The sequence below is a fragment of the Argopecten irradians genome, chromosome 5 (assembly GCF_041381155.1).
Source record: "Argopecten irradians isolate NY chromosome 5, Ai_NY, whole genome shotgun sequence".
Taxonomy (NCBI): domain Eukaryota; kingdom Metazoa; phylum Mollusca; class Bivalvia; order Pectinida; family Pectinidae; genus Argopecten; species Argopecten irradians.
The window spans coordinates 16,739,420-16,755,887 of record NC_091138.1 but is presented as its reverse complement, the minus strand read 5'-3'; the positions used below and the strand labels follow the sequence as shown (position 1 = coordinate 16,755,887).

Below are 16,468 nucleotides of genomic sequence, written 5' to 3'. Positions count from 1 at the left end.
GTAAGTCATACATTTTGTTTTATATTTTTTTTTTTTATTTTTTTTCCATTTTTTATCTTATTTATTTATGTCCAAAAGATAAATACATATATCTATTACATTGATTTATTGTACTGTATTTAACTTTTTATTGGCCATTTGTACTTAGGGAGTACCGTCCCCCTTACCACCCTTACAATACTGCATAGCGTAATTCACAAGAAAATGTTTTTCTTGATAAGAAATAAAAACCCACTGATTAAGCGTAATTTGACCAATCTATATATTAAATATCATATCATTGTAATGAAAAATTTTCAACAAAAAAACAAATGATATCTGCTTGACCAAGAACGTATTACAAATTCTAATACTAGACAAATTCTTCATTAATCATAGGCTTGACCAACGGTTACAAACACTGGTCCCCATAAGATCCTTGGGAGGTGGAACTACTGTTCAAAAGGACGCGTTGGGCCATAACCTCTTCGAAAATACCGTTTCTAGAAAGGCCTATGGATAGCTATAGAAATCTTAATTACAATAAGCCTAGGTGACTATCCAACACCATTAAGGTCATATATATACATACATACACTGTACGTTACAGGTTTACTGAACTTTGAACTTACAGACTGACATGTACTGACTTGTAGCGGAAGTTAGGAAAGGATTATGTGTTATACAACTTACCCATTGTCAAACAAACTCTCAGCACTATCATCAGCTGAAGAAAATATAAAACACCAGAATAGAAGCTACAAAGAACACAGTGACTATAATTATTACCTCCTCCTTTATTTCCATGTTATTCCCCTCCTTCCAATATGTGAAAGAGTTTACCCAGAAACCTATCAAACTTAATAAAAGACCAGCCCTCCCCATAACTAAACAACCTACACAATAGGAAATGGTTAAACACAAACACAACACAATCTAAAAAACAACCATAATCCTACTCCCACCCCGTCCCCACAACCTATATCGCAATACGACATTACACAACTCCCTCGCCCAATTCATCACATTATCGCCAAAATCTAATAGCGTGGAGAATGCTTATAATAATAAGCTACCAACATATACGTATGAACTAGACAAATGATAACATACAGTTTGTAATAACAGATATATACGTATCAAAAGTCTATATATAAGGCTAGCACAAAAACATACATAATACAAATACTCTGGAGTTCACAAGATTAAGCATACATATAACTTCAGTTGAAGTTAATACAATCAAATATTTGCCTAAAAAAAATAAAAAGAAAAGAAAAAAGGTCAGTTATGGATACCACTTTGTGCGAACATAATTTGTTAACAATAATAATTGAATTTAGTCTGAAGTCTTCCATTTCATTTTGAGATAAATGATAGTTAAAAAGTCCACCAAGAAGAACATGCAGTAGATGATATTTTGACATTGAATTGAGATAAAAAACAAAATCTATATCTTTCACAGTACTGATAATACACCCACAAATTGGTCTCGCAAGTTCTCAGTGTGGCTACATTCAAGTACACACACTGTGCAATATGAGATCATTATACATTAGACCACAAAAACGGAGCACAAATAATAAATTTTCATTATCGCGCATTTCTACGCATATTTATAACAATTCGTTTAATGCATGAACTATACTGTGGGAAAACGTAAAGCAAGTTTCCATATTGCATATGGTTCTATTCTTTCATAGTAAAAGAGAAAAACGAGAAAAATCTTTATCAGCTTTTCATCCTTTTCACAAAGTTGAAAACTGTTCATATTTTTTAACATGGGTATTTACTAAATGTTTCCCCCCCCCATTTGCATTTGTTTGCATACAACATAACTGTAAATATTTAATTTTGGGGAAAATATTGCAGTTTTTCCTCAGTCCATGATCGCACAAAACAGCTGCTGCCTCGCATGCGTCAAAAAAGTAGTAATTGAATACCGGGCGAATATAAAGAACAAAACCTTGTTAGTAACTCGATGAAGTTGGATCGGATTGATTTTTGCTAATAATCAAATTTTATTATTTACGACTCCCGAATTCAAAATTTTATAGAGCAAATACAAAACATAGATCTAGACACTAACGTATAACGCTTTGCATCTAAACACTGGCAGACAAATCAACATGTATATAAGTCAGTAGTCAAATATTTTTAATTACTATAATTACCGTATACATTATACGAGGAGTATATAGTTGTCGACTTTTCCCCCTCTTAAATTCGGGATCGCTACCTATACAACAACCAGTGAGACACTATATCTGTTGGGACGAAAACCCAAAATCATGCACGATGTTTTTGCCATTATTACGTAATGATCCCACAAAAAAAAAAAAAACGTGAAAATCGTAAGTTTTAACTCGCCGGTTTAGTAACATACCTATACATCGAAAAAAAAATCGCCATAAAAGTGTTTAAAAGATAAAATAAAGTAATGAAAATATAATAAGGATGAAAATATTTACGTACCAGATGCATGTTCAATCGTACAATTGTTTAATTCACGGAAAATCGGCCAACTGAAGCGTGGTTGTCTACTTACAACACAATGGCGGTCTGAAATCGCTATCGATTTTCTGGGGGTTTGTTATCGAGATAATAATATTAAAACGTCAAAAATGATCAAATATCAAATAAAAGGTTAAATATATTATTTAAATATTATGTTTGGACAAGAAATGTCCGCAGACACCAAGAAAACGGTCTTCAGAATGACTGCTAACTTGCACACGTGTTACGAAGTTATCTGTCAACAGTGTATTTCCCGGAATCCTGTCTTCGTGATTTTAATTGAAATAATCAGCAATCAAGTTATACACGTAAATAACATGTAATATAGAACATAATACCAATTTTATAAGCATCTCACTGTCGTATAAAACATCTTGTAATCGATCTCTGCAGCATCAAACCCCACGAGGTCCTATCTGGAAGTTACAAAAATAAAGCTTGAGATTATAGGATACGCCTACACTCTAAACAAAGTCGATAGTACAGTAACTCTTTACACAAAGACATATCAAATACACATAATATATCAAAATAAAGATATAATACACTCATATGCGTACTGAAGACAGTATCTTAGCCGGTGTATTGAAATGTTAGCGAGAGTAAGCATGAATTCTGAACTTGCAAATGTGTTACACATATGTGTATTTCCTGGAATCCTGTCGCCATGATTTTAATGAAATACTCCAATCAACTTTATAAACGGAAATAACGTGTAATATTTAACATAATATTATAGACATTATAGACATCAAACTGTCGTATAAAACATAATTTAATTGATCTCTGCAGTGGCAAACACCACGAGGTCATATCCGGAAGTTTGCAAAAATAAGACTACGGTAATGCATTATGCGATACGCCTTCACTCTAAACGAAGTCAAATTTAGGTTACGATGCTAATCTTGATAATACATTAAACTATTACACAACAATATGTTTGATACACAAACTATGTCAAAATAGTGATACAATACAATCCTATTCATAGTGAAGACTGTATTTTAACCGGCTTACTGAGATTCGTACGGCCGCCATGTTTGTTTACACACAAGTAGGCTTACGTAATGGCAGAGTAAACAACAAACAGAAACATGACCAAATCCACTTTTACTCAAGATATTTTCATCATTGTGAGTGTTATTTGTTATTTATTTCCATTAAGTTTACAGACAGTTTTAGTTATTCTAATCAATCGATAATCATTACCGTATACGTACATTTACATGTACTTCATCAGAGATCGATCGTATGTTTTCAAACGTGGGTAACATTAATATTGGGGAATAATAAATTGATGATCCTGTTGATACATAAAACTAAATAAACCAAATCAAATAAAGTATGTGTAGCAAATGTGAAGCATGCGAGAACAGACAATCCCCTACAGTTCTTGACCTCTGTGCAATGCACAACGTTACAATACACAGTGTAAAAGTTATCTCCCGTAGTTACGGAGATTGCCGATAGGATTACCAAGGTATAGTGTTCCGGTTAAAATGAAAAACACGGTAACCGCATAATGGAAGGTGTATACACACCTCCATAAAAAAGTTTTTTTTTCCATTCAAATATTCAAAACCCTCCCTGGCGATTTAATTTGCTTTACATATTGGTCAATGAGATGCATGATTGAATTTTTCTTTGATTCATGTTTTGTTATTCAGAATCAATCATTAGCAACAATAGTATGACCTGATATTCAATATAAAAGGATTGAAACATGGACTGAAACAGAAACACTTATAAAATAGTGAAAAAAAAACAAAAAACACAAAAGATATTGTCATTCTAAGAGATAATTTAATAATGATTTATCAGATATGTATGTAACACTTTTTTTTCACTTGATTAACAATGTTCTGTATGTAGGATCAGCAGGCGCTGCCATGCATTCACCACATCAAACAGGGTGTGGTGGCTCAGATAGTTACGAATAGTCTGTATCATGGTGACAGAAGGACATCTAATGTTCTGTATGATCGAGTTTTATCTCATGGCAACACTCATTCTCCAATCCAATTTATGGTCTATATGAAATTTACCTCATGGCAACACTCATTCTCCAATCCAATTTATGGTCTCTATGAAATTTACCTCATGGCAACACTCATTCTCCAGTCCAATTTATGTTCTCTATGAAATTTATCTCATGGCAACACTCATTCTCCAGTCCAATTTATGTTCTCTATGAAATTTACCTCATGGCAACACTCATTCTCCAGTCCAATTTATGTTCTCTATGAAATTTATCTCATGGCAACACTCATTCTCCAGTCCAATTTATGTTCTCTATGAAATTTATCTCATGGCAACACTCATTCTCCAGTCCAATTTATGTTCTCTATGAAATTTACCTCATGGCAACACTCATTCTCCAGTCCAATTTATGTTCTCTATGAAATTTACCTCATGGCAACACTCATTCTCCAGTCCAATTTATGTTCTCTATGAAATTTACCTCATGGCAACACTCATTCTCCAGTCCATTTTATGTACTCTATGAAATTTATCTCATGGCAACACTCATTCTCCAGTCCATTTTATGTACGCTATGAATTTTATCTCATGGCAACACTCATTCTCCAGTCCATTTTATGTACTCTATGAATTTTATCTCATGGCAACACTCATTCTCCAATCCAATTTATGGTCTCTATGAAATTTATCTCATGACAACACTCATTCTCCAGTCCAATTTATGTACTCTATGAATTTTATCTCATGGTAACACTCATTCTCCAGTCCAATTTATGTTCTGTTTTAGTTTTATCTCATGGCAAGACGAATCCTCCAGTCCAATTTTGTTAAACTCTGATTTATTGAACCGATAAAGGCAGTTGCTATGGTTACACAGAGCAGACTTAGATCAGCAAAGACACAGAATCAGAGTGGTCCAACATCAGGTATACTGGCTACAATGGCATTATCTGTGTATTTCAATAAATGTTCAGGTATTTTCTACTCTTTCTTGAAATTCCTGAAGAAAAAAACCAAAGTATGAACAAAATTTCTTATTATCAATAACATTAGATTCAGAAAAAATACTTAAATGCAATTCCAGTTAATTGGAATTAAATGAGATGATGTTCATTACCAAGAAAACTTAAGTACTTAATTTATGGCATATTTGAAATATGTTGCATCTAATGAAATTAGACATTCAAAATCTATTTGAAATTAAATGTATTTGTCTGATTTTAAAATTTCTACATCATTCAAAAACTTTATCAAAGGTCTAGATCTTTTGTATAAAAATTTAGATTGGTTTTTATAAATTTCTATGATAAACTCATAGCAGAATCAACAATATTTTGTTTCCAATAGAAAATTACTGTTTCAATTGACAGATTCTAACCTTTCTGATGACATTCTCCATCAACATGAGACACTGAACTGCAAGCTTGCGAGATTCCTTATCAATGGATTTCTCAACAACATCTGTAACATCACAAAATATTGTTTTTCCCATCAATAATCTGATACAACTACTTACATGTATTTTATATAAACACCCTAGCACAGGTTTATATCCTCAAGTGGTGTAAAGTGATTGTAACCCCTTTAGTATTGAGGATGGCACAGGTTCATATTGTGATTCCCACTAAATTAAACCTATACTACACAACTGTCTTTATATTAAAAAGCAAAACAGACACTTTTTTACCAACACATATATTGTTTTTGCTTAAAAATACAATATAAAAGATATGGAACAGAAATAAATTTATGAATTAAACATGAATTGTATTTAGTAGATAATAATTTATTTGCATAGGGTGATCTCTTTCTGTATCAACTGACACTAGGATCAAAGGTGAAACTCACCCTCAAGCCAACTCTTCATTTCCATGACCTCAGTCTGGAGGTCAGACAGGAGAATATGGGCAGGAACAGACAGCATCACCATGGAAACAGCAAACAATATAGCGTGACACACCATTCTGAAATTTTAAAACAGACAGGAAATCTAGAAAGTCGTACAATTGCTGAAACAGAAGAACATTAAAAGTTTAAGTTTAAGATACCCGTCTGCAAGTCTGCACAATTAAGATTGTCACATTCTCAACAACATCATTACTGATCATAATACCATTTAATTAAGTAATTTCTTGAAAATAAAATTCACTTACCTGTCTGTATGAAGACGTAGAACCCAGACATATTCAAGTAGGGTGGCTCCCATCTCTTAGCTTCCTGTTGGACAAACAATGTGATACATTGACTACCTAGTATCAGTATATAAACAATATCAAAATGTAAACAATTTTGGATCTGTTAAAGATGCTCCACCGCCGACAGAAGCATAAATGACATTAATCATTTGAAGAATAATTGGTGTTTTATCGTTTATATATATGTCTAATCAACACAACAAATAATATAAAATAATTTGTTTTGCCTTTGGTGCATGCGCAATCAGTACTTCATTCCATATAGGATATAGTGACACAGAATTTTTTCGGGATGCAATTAATTATTTTTCATATTTTAACTTGAAGTAAAATAAGAAGCTCAAACTTTTCAATGGTGGTGGTGTAAAGTAAGTAACTTTTGTAACTGAAGAAAAATACTAAATCGTCTGCTTTTTTGTGTTTCTTGTTTTTGATAGTGAAAAAATACCATTTGTCAGCGGTGGAGCATCTTTAAAGAAGATTGTTATCATTTTATTTATGGCAATATTATCATAGCCCTAGTTTTAAATTGAATTTTTTTCCATGGTTGGCTTTATGTAATTAATCATATTTACCTTTGAAGTATTTTATTGTATACAAATATAAAATTGACCTTAGTTGTAGTTAATTGTACATAATAAAACATCACAATTATAGAATATCATTACCATAGTGTTGACAGCACAGTACATGATTACACCCAATGTGTATACCAGTCTGCCTAGCACAAGGCTGTCTTCTCCTATCAGATCAAAAGTGTTTTCTCTCCTGGAAATTTCAAAAATGAAAATAAGAATTTTTACTGCAAACATTAGGAACAGTACCTTCTCATAATAAATGTCATTTTCAATACAAAATTGCACAGTTTGTATATCCTAATTTGTATTACAAAGCAAATGATCATTATATGAAGTTCATGAAAATCATGAAAAATTTGCAAAGATGCAAAAAAAAGTTACATGTATCTTTTAGAACCTAAAATAACCCTTCACCTGTCATAATGTTTCATCAGTGGATAGAAGAATTGCCCAGCTACTCCAGCAAACCTATTGATTTGTGGGGCTGGTACAGGCCTACTGGGACCCTTCACAAATCGGCGGGTTTTACTCTCGATTCTTCGCTGTACAACACTATGCCAGTCCTCTGGGTCAGGTGTAGAGGAGGAGGCCACAATCTCATTGGAAGGTTTCGGTACAGACTGGTTAGGTTGGGAAAGTTCCTGTGCACTGGTGGCAAGTACCTGGAAGGAAGGTAAAGTAGGATCACTGAAGGCACTACCAGGTATGTACCGGTAGCTGTAGTAGGACTGCACAGGGTCTGTCAAAAGTGACCAGGTACATGTATCGGTTTTAAAATGTCATCAACTGATCAGTGTGACTAGTTCAACTTCCAATAATTGGGATATTGTATTTCTAGTGAGACCGTATGTAGTCAAAATCACTCAAAGGTGGGACTAATTTTACTGAAACATGATTAATTCACCATGAGTTAACTACAGTATTTAGCACCAGGTATATTTGATAGAACCTAAATCTCATAGTTTGACCACTACACTTTCTCCTCTCCTGTTACAAAGTTAATTTTCATACTTGTACTTCCTTATTTAAACCAAGTGGAATATCCTGCATAACACCATGGTTCCAATACACATTTTTGTACTAACATCAAACATTTAGAAGGTGTAGACACATATTATGTTTCTGCCATAAGACTGTACACATAGTACCGGTATATGGAAGGAATCTCCATTTAAATTGAAAGTGGACACTATGATCTAGTGCAGGTCACCACATTACAAACTCTGCTCTCTTTCATTAGTAGCTGATTAAAATTAGAATTTTTAACTTATTATAAAGAAGTCCTTTATCGTTTTTTAAAGGAATGATGACAAGATGAAAGATGGGATCATAAGTGTCAGAGGGCACCTTTTAATCCCTTACCTCTAGAATGTCCATCCTTTGGCGTAGATTGTAGTTCCTCTCATAAAACTGATGGGTTAAATACTTGGCACACTGTAAAACAAAACACCAAATACAGTAAAACACGTTATTCCTGGGGATCAGAGAAATTACTTAACTAAAAGCATAGCTCTTTATACACACATAACAAATAACTTTCTTAGAGGAAATTTGACAGAGAATGGGATATTGTAATACCTGTGCAAACACTTACCTGGACAGGTGTGTTTACCGTGAGAGCTACCATGGCACTAAATCTGTGTTTGGTGAAGTTTGGGTTGGAAGATTTATCTGATAGATGTAGGAGAATCTTAGTAAACTCCTCACACACCTAGAAGTGAAAAATAATATAATTTATTTACTTTTCATACCTGTAAATAGATCAATTATCTCCCCGCACGTACACATGTAGACAGATCACAATATGCAATGGATTACACTAGAGTAGTTAATGTATGTAGCTGGCCTTTATACATTCAACTACTGAATGTAAAAGGCAAGCATTTGTCGTATTAGACCAAATAAATGCCCCTACCCCTAGCTATATGCTGCTTTCCCTTTTTTGAAGCCTCAATTTTACTTTCCTACCTTAAATTAAATGCTGACTGAAAAATACATAAACCAATTGATTGATGGCTTGATTTTTGCACTATGATTTTGTGAAAGGTAATTCCAAATTTGGTCCTACTAAGCATATCCTAATTTTTTCATTAATTCAAGTGCTCTGGACACTTATTGGGTCGATTACGGTTATCATGGTTATTATCTCAGTGCTGCATTTCTTACCTCTGCTAGACCATCAGGTAAAGCCCTTATCAATCCATCTGCTGCCTCTAGACAAGTATCTACTCTCTCTGGGTCACCGGCGCAGATCAGACCTTAGGGCAAAATCAAACAATCTTATTCATTATCAATATCACAACAGAGTAGTGTACAGAAGATTTTGAAAAGAAGCAAAAAAAGAAAACCTATATTTCTTAACTTCATCTGAAAATTAAATCTGTAGATGACTTGATTTTTTTACCTTCCATACAATCCCTCAGGTATTTTGGACGTTTGACCTTGGTGACCTTCACATCGTTTGACATGTCATATGGTTCCAAGTCATCATCACTGACAACAAAATAAATTCCGAGAATAGCTGTTAAGAGCACAAAATTCTATTGGTTCTAAATGCTTTGTTACTAGACCAGGTATAGCAATTTAAATTAAGACTGTGATATCATGGTCATGTATGTACGTGATAAACTTGTAAATATATACAACTGACAAGATATTATACTGAATATTACATGAAAACAAACCTGTAATTTCAGTTTATCTGCATAAACAACCCAGTACTGGTATTTACATTGCTACCAAATCTTGAATTTCTTGAATGCAAATCACTATCCTACACAATTTTACCTGGCGAGAAATACCATACCCACTAGTACTGTAATAGCACACTACCTTCCCCTAAACTTTCCAACTGAAGCCTACCTGTCGAGATCAGACTGCTGCTGAGGCTGGTCAGCAGACATTTCTATATTGATATCATCTTGCACCATCTCCATCCTCTCAACTTCCCTGCACACAGAATTGATGTTTTATACTATTTCCAGTTTATTACTTATTTCCATGACATCTCTTGTTCATAAGAAACACGCTTAGAAACCAAAAGGACACACTAGCAAGGACAGTAATTATTACCATATTAACATTATAATCATGAGAGGAATCTTATTACTCTTTCAGTGAGTAGCTGATTTTCGTAAATCATAATGAGTTACTTCCCTTGTTTTATAATTTAACAATGGATCCAGACATGATAGTGAATTTGATTTACTTGGTAGAATTAACAATGTGGGAAGTAGATCAACTAAAATATTTTGTGTTTACTGAATACTTCATTGGAATATTCTGCACAGTTTGAATTTATTCGGCAGGAGGTTTAAAAGCATTGCCATTATATTTAATTTATTATAACCATTTTTTCTGTGTATCTTGTTTATGTAAAGTCAAAATGCAAATGTATACCATTTTTGATATCATACAATCTGAATTGGTGATTTTACGGCCCAGTATTATAGGTAATATATAATAAGAGAGAATACATGTAATATCTAAGACTGGTGATAACCTACTGAGTACATTCTGTGATGGCGGGGTCCTCTGGTATAGCTGTGTCTGACAGTAGGGAGCTAACATACTCATCAGTTTCATCAAGCTGTCAATGAAATACAAGATATCAGTTATTCTGTGATCAACAACACAATGTAGGCACAACTTACTGGAAATGATCACAATTTTATCTGGCCACTCCTATTGGTAACAGTCAACTACAACTGGTATATGGTTAATCAGACATAATTTCTCTTCACATATGTAACAACAGTGTTGTTCAAAAAGTTTCCAGTGACACTACCTTTACAAACTTTAATAGAACTTCAAAATGGTGTTTTGTAAATAATTTAAGGGAAAAGTCACTGGTTTTCAAAGTAACAAAATCAATGCATATACATGTTAATCAAATGATTAAGTTAAATCACTTTTTGAACACCTGCATGGGTCTTAATATTCAAACAAAGTTAAACTGCTCCAGTTAACTTTTTACCTCATATTCCAGTTTTGGTCCATGAGGGTCAATCACCTTGGTAACAGTTTTGGCCACCACCATCCCTAGGGAACGAGTGTTGTGGTCAGACATCCCCAGGTGACACTGAACTCCTGGCATCAGCAGCCGCAGCAGTTCTACCCACCAATGCAATTAAAAACACAGGAATTAATGAAACATATGTGCAGTAGTTCTTCACATCAATCGAAATACAGGGCAAGAATCAGTAATAAACAACACATTACCCAAGCTTTAGACTGACCACTATGATTTCAAGATGTCAACAAGATCTAATATTACTTAAAGGTCCACGTATTTAATCATAACCCTATCACGACACCATGTACAAAATGTTACTGCACACTTTAGCTAGGACCTGCCTGTCAGTGATCATCACCAAGGACCTGGCCATGCCTTGTACCTGCGTATAGTGTGCACCCCAACTTTTCACTTAATAATTTATGAAAAAAAAGTGTGTACTATACGCGCAAAAATACAGTAAATAATTTCTCCTTAACCCGTAGTAGAATAAGACGGAATTTACGACTTTTATAGTGACAAAAATTATCAAGCCAAATTTTGGTGATTATTTCAATATTCTAGAGAATGGTGGCAAGTCTTCCTATAGTGTGTACCTGTATATAAACAAGATAATAGTGATTTTCATCTAATACAGTATGTATCTTAGAGACCTTTACCACAATTGTTTGTCAGTTATATCTTCATAAAACATCATATAACAAGAAATCCTAGAGAGACTAATGTGATACTGACAGAAAGAAACATTTCTTGAGAAATGTATAAAAGAACTTCATTGAGAATTTTTAATAAATGCATACCATCTTTGTGTGCGGGTGTATCTCGCTCTGTGAGGTGGTGACAACAGATCAGTATAGCTGTAGTGATGTAGCGGTGTTGTTCTCCTGACGTGTGTCGTAAAGCACTTCCATCTCCCCAAACCCTCAGCATCTCCTTCATCGTCTGTAGAGCAAATATATAAACAGGTCATTCATCAATATTTTTTTTCAAATTCTTTTATTTTTTAACATTTTTTCAATCAATCACACAATAAGACAAACCTATAAAGCTATGAATATTTTACATAAGATGTACATTTCATGAATTTATGATCTTACGTAGCAAATCTGGTTAAACAACTGAAGACATTTTAATTCATCATCATTTGTTTTACTTACCTTGATTAGTAAATGACGTCTGGTGTGTGAAGTGGCAAAGTATCCTAGAATATTGTGGACAACATTTACCTACAATGTTAGTACAGTAATTAGTAATTAATATGAGAAAAAAATGCTGACAACATTTAAAGTGAACAGTCGGGCAAGGATGGCTAAAGTTGGTAAAAATGGTGTGAATGTATCCAGTATAATTTCTTATGAAATAGAAAAATAAAAAATCTCGCCAAAATCTGTCTGCGTACGAAGAAATTAATTTAAAGTATAGGAATCCTAAAACGTCCTCCCGCTTAACTATGTCCGTGGTTACATTTACACACAGCCTCGCTTTCAATGCTTTCAACTTTCCTTTACTTTAATGGTCAGAACTGGGAAACGTAAGCAGAACTTGGCTGTCGTATTAATATGTGAGAACTTTTGGAAGGCCAATGAACGCATTTAGACTGGTTTTCTTTGCCCGACTAATCACTTTAAGGTAATCAAAGACAAAGCAGGAGATAATTCTCAATATCTGAAGCTCAAATGACAGCCATATGTAATAGCACAACCTGATGTCAATTTTTTGAGATCTGTCCATGTTGAAATGCTTCTCTTCAGAAGAACATTTAAAAACAATTTTATAATCTATATACAGTAATTTATTAATTATGTAATTATGTAAGTAAATTGTTAGAAAAATTCACAGGGTATATACTTTAACCAACATTCTAAAGTTTTAAAAGTAATGTCATAATTACAGATCATTGTGTGATTTGATTTGTAATGGAAAGTCTTTCTGATGAAGACATGGTACTGACCTTGTCGGTATACTGTAGTAGTAACATCTTAGTACACATCAGGTACTCCACGCGGTGTTTAGTCAGGATACAGTCCCCAAGTAACTTGTCCACAATACCGTACCTTTGGAACATAATAATCATTGGTTTGGACCAACACTATACATGTACCTTAGGTATTCATTACATATTGGAACCTATAGTTTCTGTAAACCCAAGAACTAAAAATATCACTATGATCACTATGACTATTTACACTGTTCCAAGGGCCATAACTCCATCATAAAATTAAATTCTCACTCTCAATGTAATTTCACATGTTAAAGCTTTGTGTCATTTAATTTAGATAATTATCAAAATGTAAATACACCATACATAAATTTGTTTATTGGAACACAAAGGGACATGTTTATGTATTCTTTCTCATAAAAAAAACATCCCATCTTCTGAAATACACCTAATTGAAAGTGTCTGACATGTTTCACAAACAATACAAATTAGTTTGTTAAATAAGATATAATGGTACTCTTTCTCAACCTACCAAGGTATTATCCTCAGCACTGTACTCAGTACAATATCTAACCCTCGGTGGGTATGCCTGTTATCAGTCTCTCACATACACGACTCCATATAAAGTCTCTCTGTACCTCAGTCATCATACGGGACATCAATGTCCTCCATAGTAACTCTAAATATCAATCATTAACAACATGAAACATTCATAAATTGAAATGACAGAAAGCCATTGCACTGTACAATTCAGTTTATTGTGGTGACAACATGAAACAGTGGCATTGTATAAATCATTGTATAAATCACCATTGTTAGCCAAAGGTTACAATTCGCCTCGTCCTCTTTTAGTGTAGGCAGATTGTACCCATGACTAGTGAATATCTGAATGAATTTATAACTTATTTTTTTAAAGACCTCAATAATTCAAGAGGGTTATTCTCATATCATAAAATGGTACAAATCACAATATTTTATACGGGTTATTCTTCAGATCATGAATGGTTCACATCATACCTGCAAATCCTGATAGAGATAGTTTAGCACACAACTGTCCCACAAACTGAAGACTGACATCTTGTCCTTTCCTGATACGTCCACAGGCATGTTCCAGACTAGTAAGTATAGTGTATCCTAGTAGTGGTATATACTGCTGTGGTAGGAACACGTCACTGTCACAAGGAGAAACAAAATAGATAGAGTTAAATTCCAAATTCCAAATACACTAAAACTATTACATAAAATGTATTATCAAAACTGAACTACTTAAATCCCAAATGAATAACGACACAAACTGTTTGAATGAATATATATGACACGTAAATGGTATCATTTGACACACCTTCTACTGTATTTGATTTTTTGACAAAGGTCTTTTCACTATATCAAGCAACTTTAGTCTTTTCTGTCATGATACATTGCATTACAAAAGATATCATAAATTTTAACTGAAAATTAAGAGATGACCATGTACATATTTTATATTCTGTTACCTATTTTGATCTGAGTTTCCTCAGCCCTCATAATCCGATATGAATACAGGAAAGTAATTCCTGCTAGATCTCAATAAGAGTCTTTACCTGATAAAGAATTTTAACTTAGTAATTTGTTTATACCTGCTCTGGGTCTGAAGAACATTTGCTGCTTTGTCAGGAAAAGACACAAGAGCTGTAATGAACTCGTCCACAATGAACTGTTCCTCTGACTGAATGTTAGAGTGGCCATACTCTACCACGATGTGATCCAGGCACCGTCTCTGTAGAAGATCCTCCAGCAGTCTCACACATTTGTTCTGTTTAACTCCAGCTCTAATCAAATATATATAAATTGTGATGAGGCATTACAGACATATAAACATGTAGGTCTTTTTAAAATATGCAAGGACTTTGCAGACAACAGCCATTACAGCTATTTTTGAAGGTCTAGATAAACCTGAAAATAAATTTAAATGAGTTTTCCATGGCATGCAGACATACTGTACATATTGTCATGATCGGGTGTACTTGTACATGTATAAAGTTATAGGAAGTCTATTACAAGGAAATTCATTCACCCTCTGAAGACACTAAATTTAGACTTGTCTACATCGTAAATCAGGCCAAAAAAAAAAATATGTATGTTTCAGGTACCCTACCTACCCTAGTTTTTACCTCCGACCTTACCTATTTTATCACACTTTTTGAAAACAAAAATGTAGTGTGTGAAGTTTTCAATTTAGATTTTTACGCTGGCTTTAAGTTTATCCAGATAAAGTTCAATTATGGTAATGAGAAATAAAAGACTTCTAGCCAGCCTACTTTGTAATGTAGTAATAAAGCAACTCAACCCCTCCCCCACCTCTCCTAAAAAAATAAAATAAAATAAATTCCCAACCGACCTACCCTATTTTTTTCAGTCATGTAACCTGAAACATGCATATGATTTTTTTGGCCTCAAAGACTATAGACCGGCCCATTTTAAAATTGCACGATTGGATGAGTTAAACAGTGTTTAAGCATCTGAAACCAATATGGGTGGTCTCACTTAACTTACTCCGCTGAAGTAAGCCTCATCTGACCATAATGTGTGGAGTAAGTGAAGTGATTTCTGACAATGTGGTTCGGGTAAATGATGTACAGTATATATAGCTGTATTTTAATTTGTCCACGAGTTTCAAAATGATTTTAATGAAATTATCTTGAATCAAATATTTAGCTAATCTGGAATAAATCATCATTCAGTTAAAATTTACAATATACAAATGTGTGATTACCTTGACTCTGCTAAACACCTTGCTAAAGTAACAAATGCTCCAGAATTTTTTGTCTTCAAAAAGTAGTCATCAAAATTCTTTTTTATTTCTCCATTTTTGAAATACACTTGAATCCAATCAAGGGAAAGTATGTTGATTATAATATATCCAATGTGGCAATAAAATGTTTGTTTAAAAATCCGTTTAGCAGTGTGTAAATCACTGAACTGGAAAGATTCTATTTTGTCAGTTGAGTCCAAGTCCAAAGATAGACAGTTGATATCTGTCAGTGCTTGTAATAATTCGTATTCTCCTTTTGGGTTGGTGATTGTGTTTTCTATTTGCTTACAAAACCTTCTTACTTCTTGTCTGCTGTCTGACATGATATAAAGTTTTAAAATTCATTTAAAATGTGTTCTCGAATACCACAGAAATTCGTAAATTCGTAAACAAACACATGTGTTTGCAACAGGAAGCGGAAGTAAGATTTCATATTTTACCTTTGCGCATGCTCATTAGTGCTTGGTAACCACC

General features: G+C 33.6%; 1 protein-coding gene across 1 annotated transcript; it reads right to left on the bottom strand.

Moving 5' to 3' along the window:
* Positions 1 to 4,277: 4,277 nt before the first annotated feature.
* Positions 4,278 to 16,459, bottom strand: LOC138323030 (telomere length regulation protein TEL2 homolog). The gene is given in 21 exon segments (XM_069267350.1): positions 4,278 to 5,476; positions 5,855 to 5,937; positions 6,325 to 6,440; positions 6,630 to 6,687; positions 7,333 to 7,439; positions 7,664 to 7,911; positions 8,612 to 8,683; positions 8,844 to 8,960; positions 9,416 to 9,507; positions 9,654 to 9,742; positions 10,112 to 10,198; positions 10,756 to 10,838; positions 11,226 to 11,362; positions 12,065 to 12,206; positions 12,422 to 12,490; positions 13,216 to 13,318; positions 13,736 to 13,784; positions 13,787 to 13,882; positions 14,221 to 14,375; positions 14,820 to 15,011; positions 15,956 to 16,459. Coding segments are annotated over 21 exon segments (2,487 nt in total). The 5' UTR covers positions 16,318 to 16,459; the 3' UTR covers positions 4,278 to 5,446.
* Between the last annotated feature and the right edge of the window lie 9 nt (positions 16,460 to 16,468).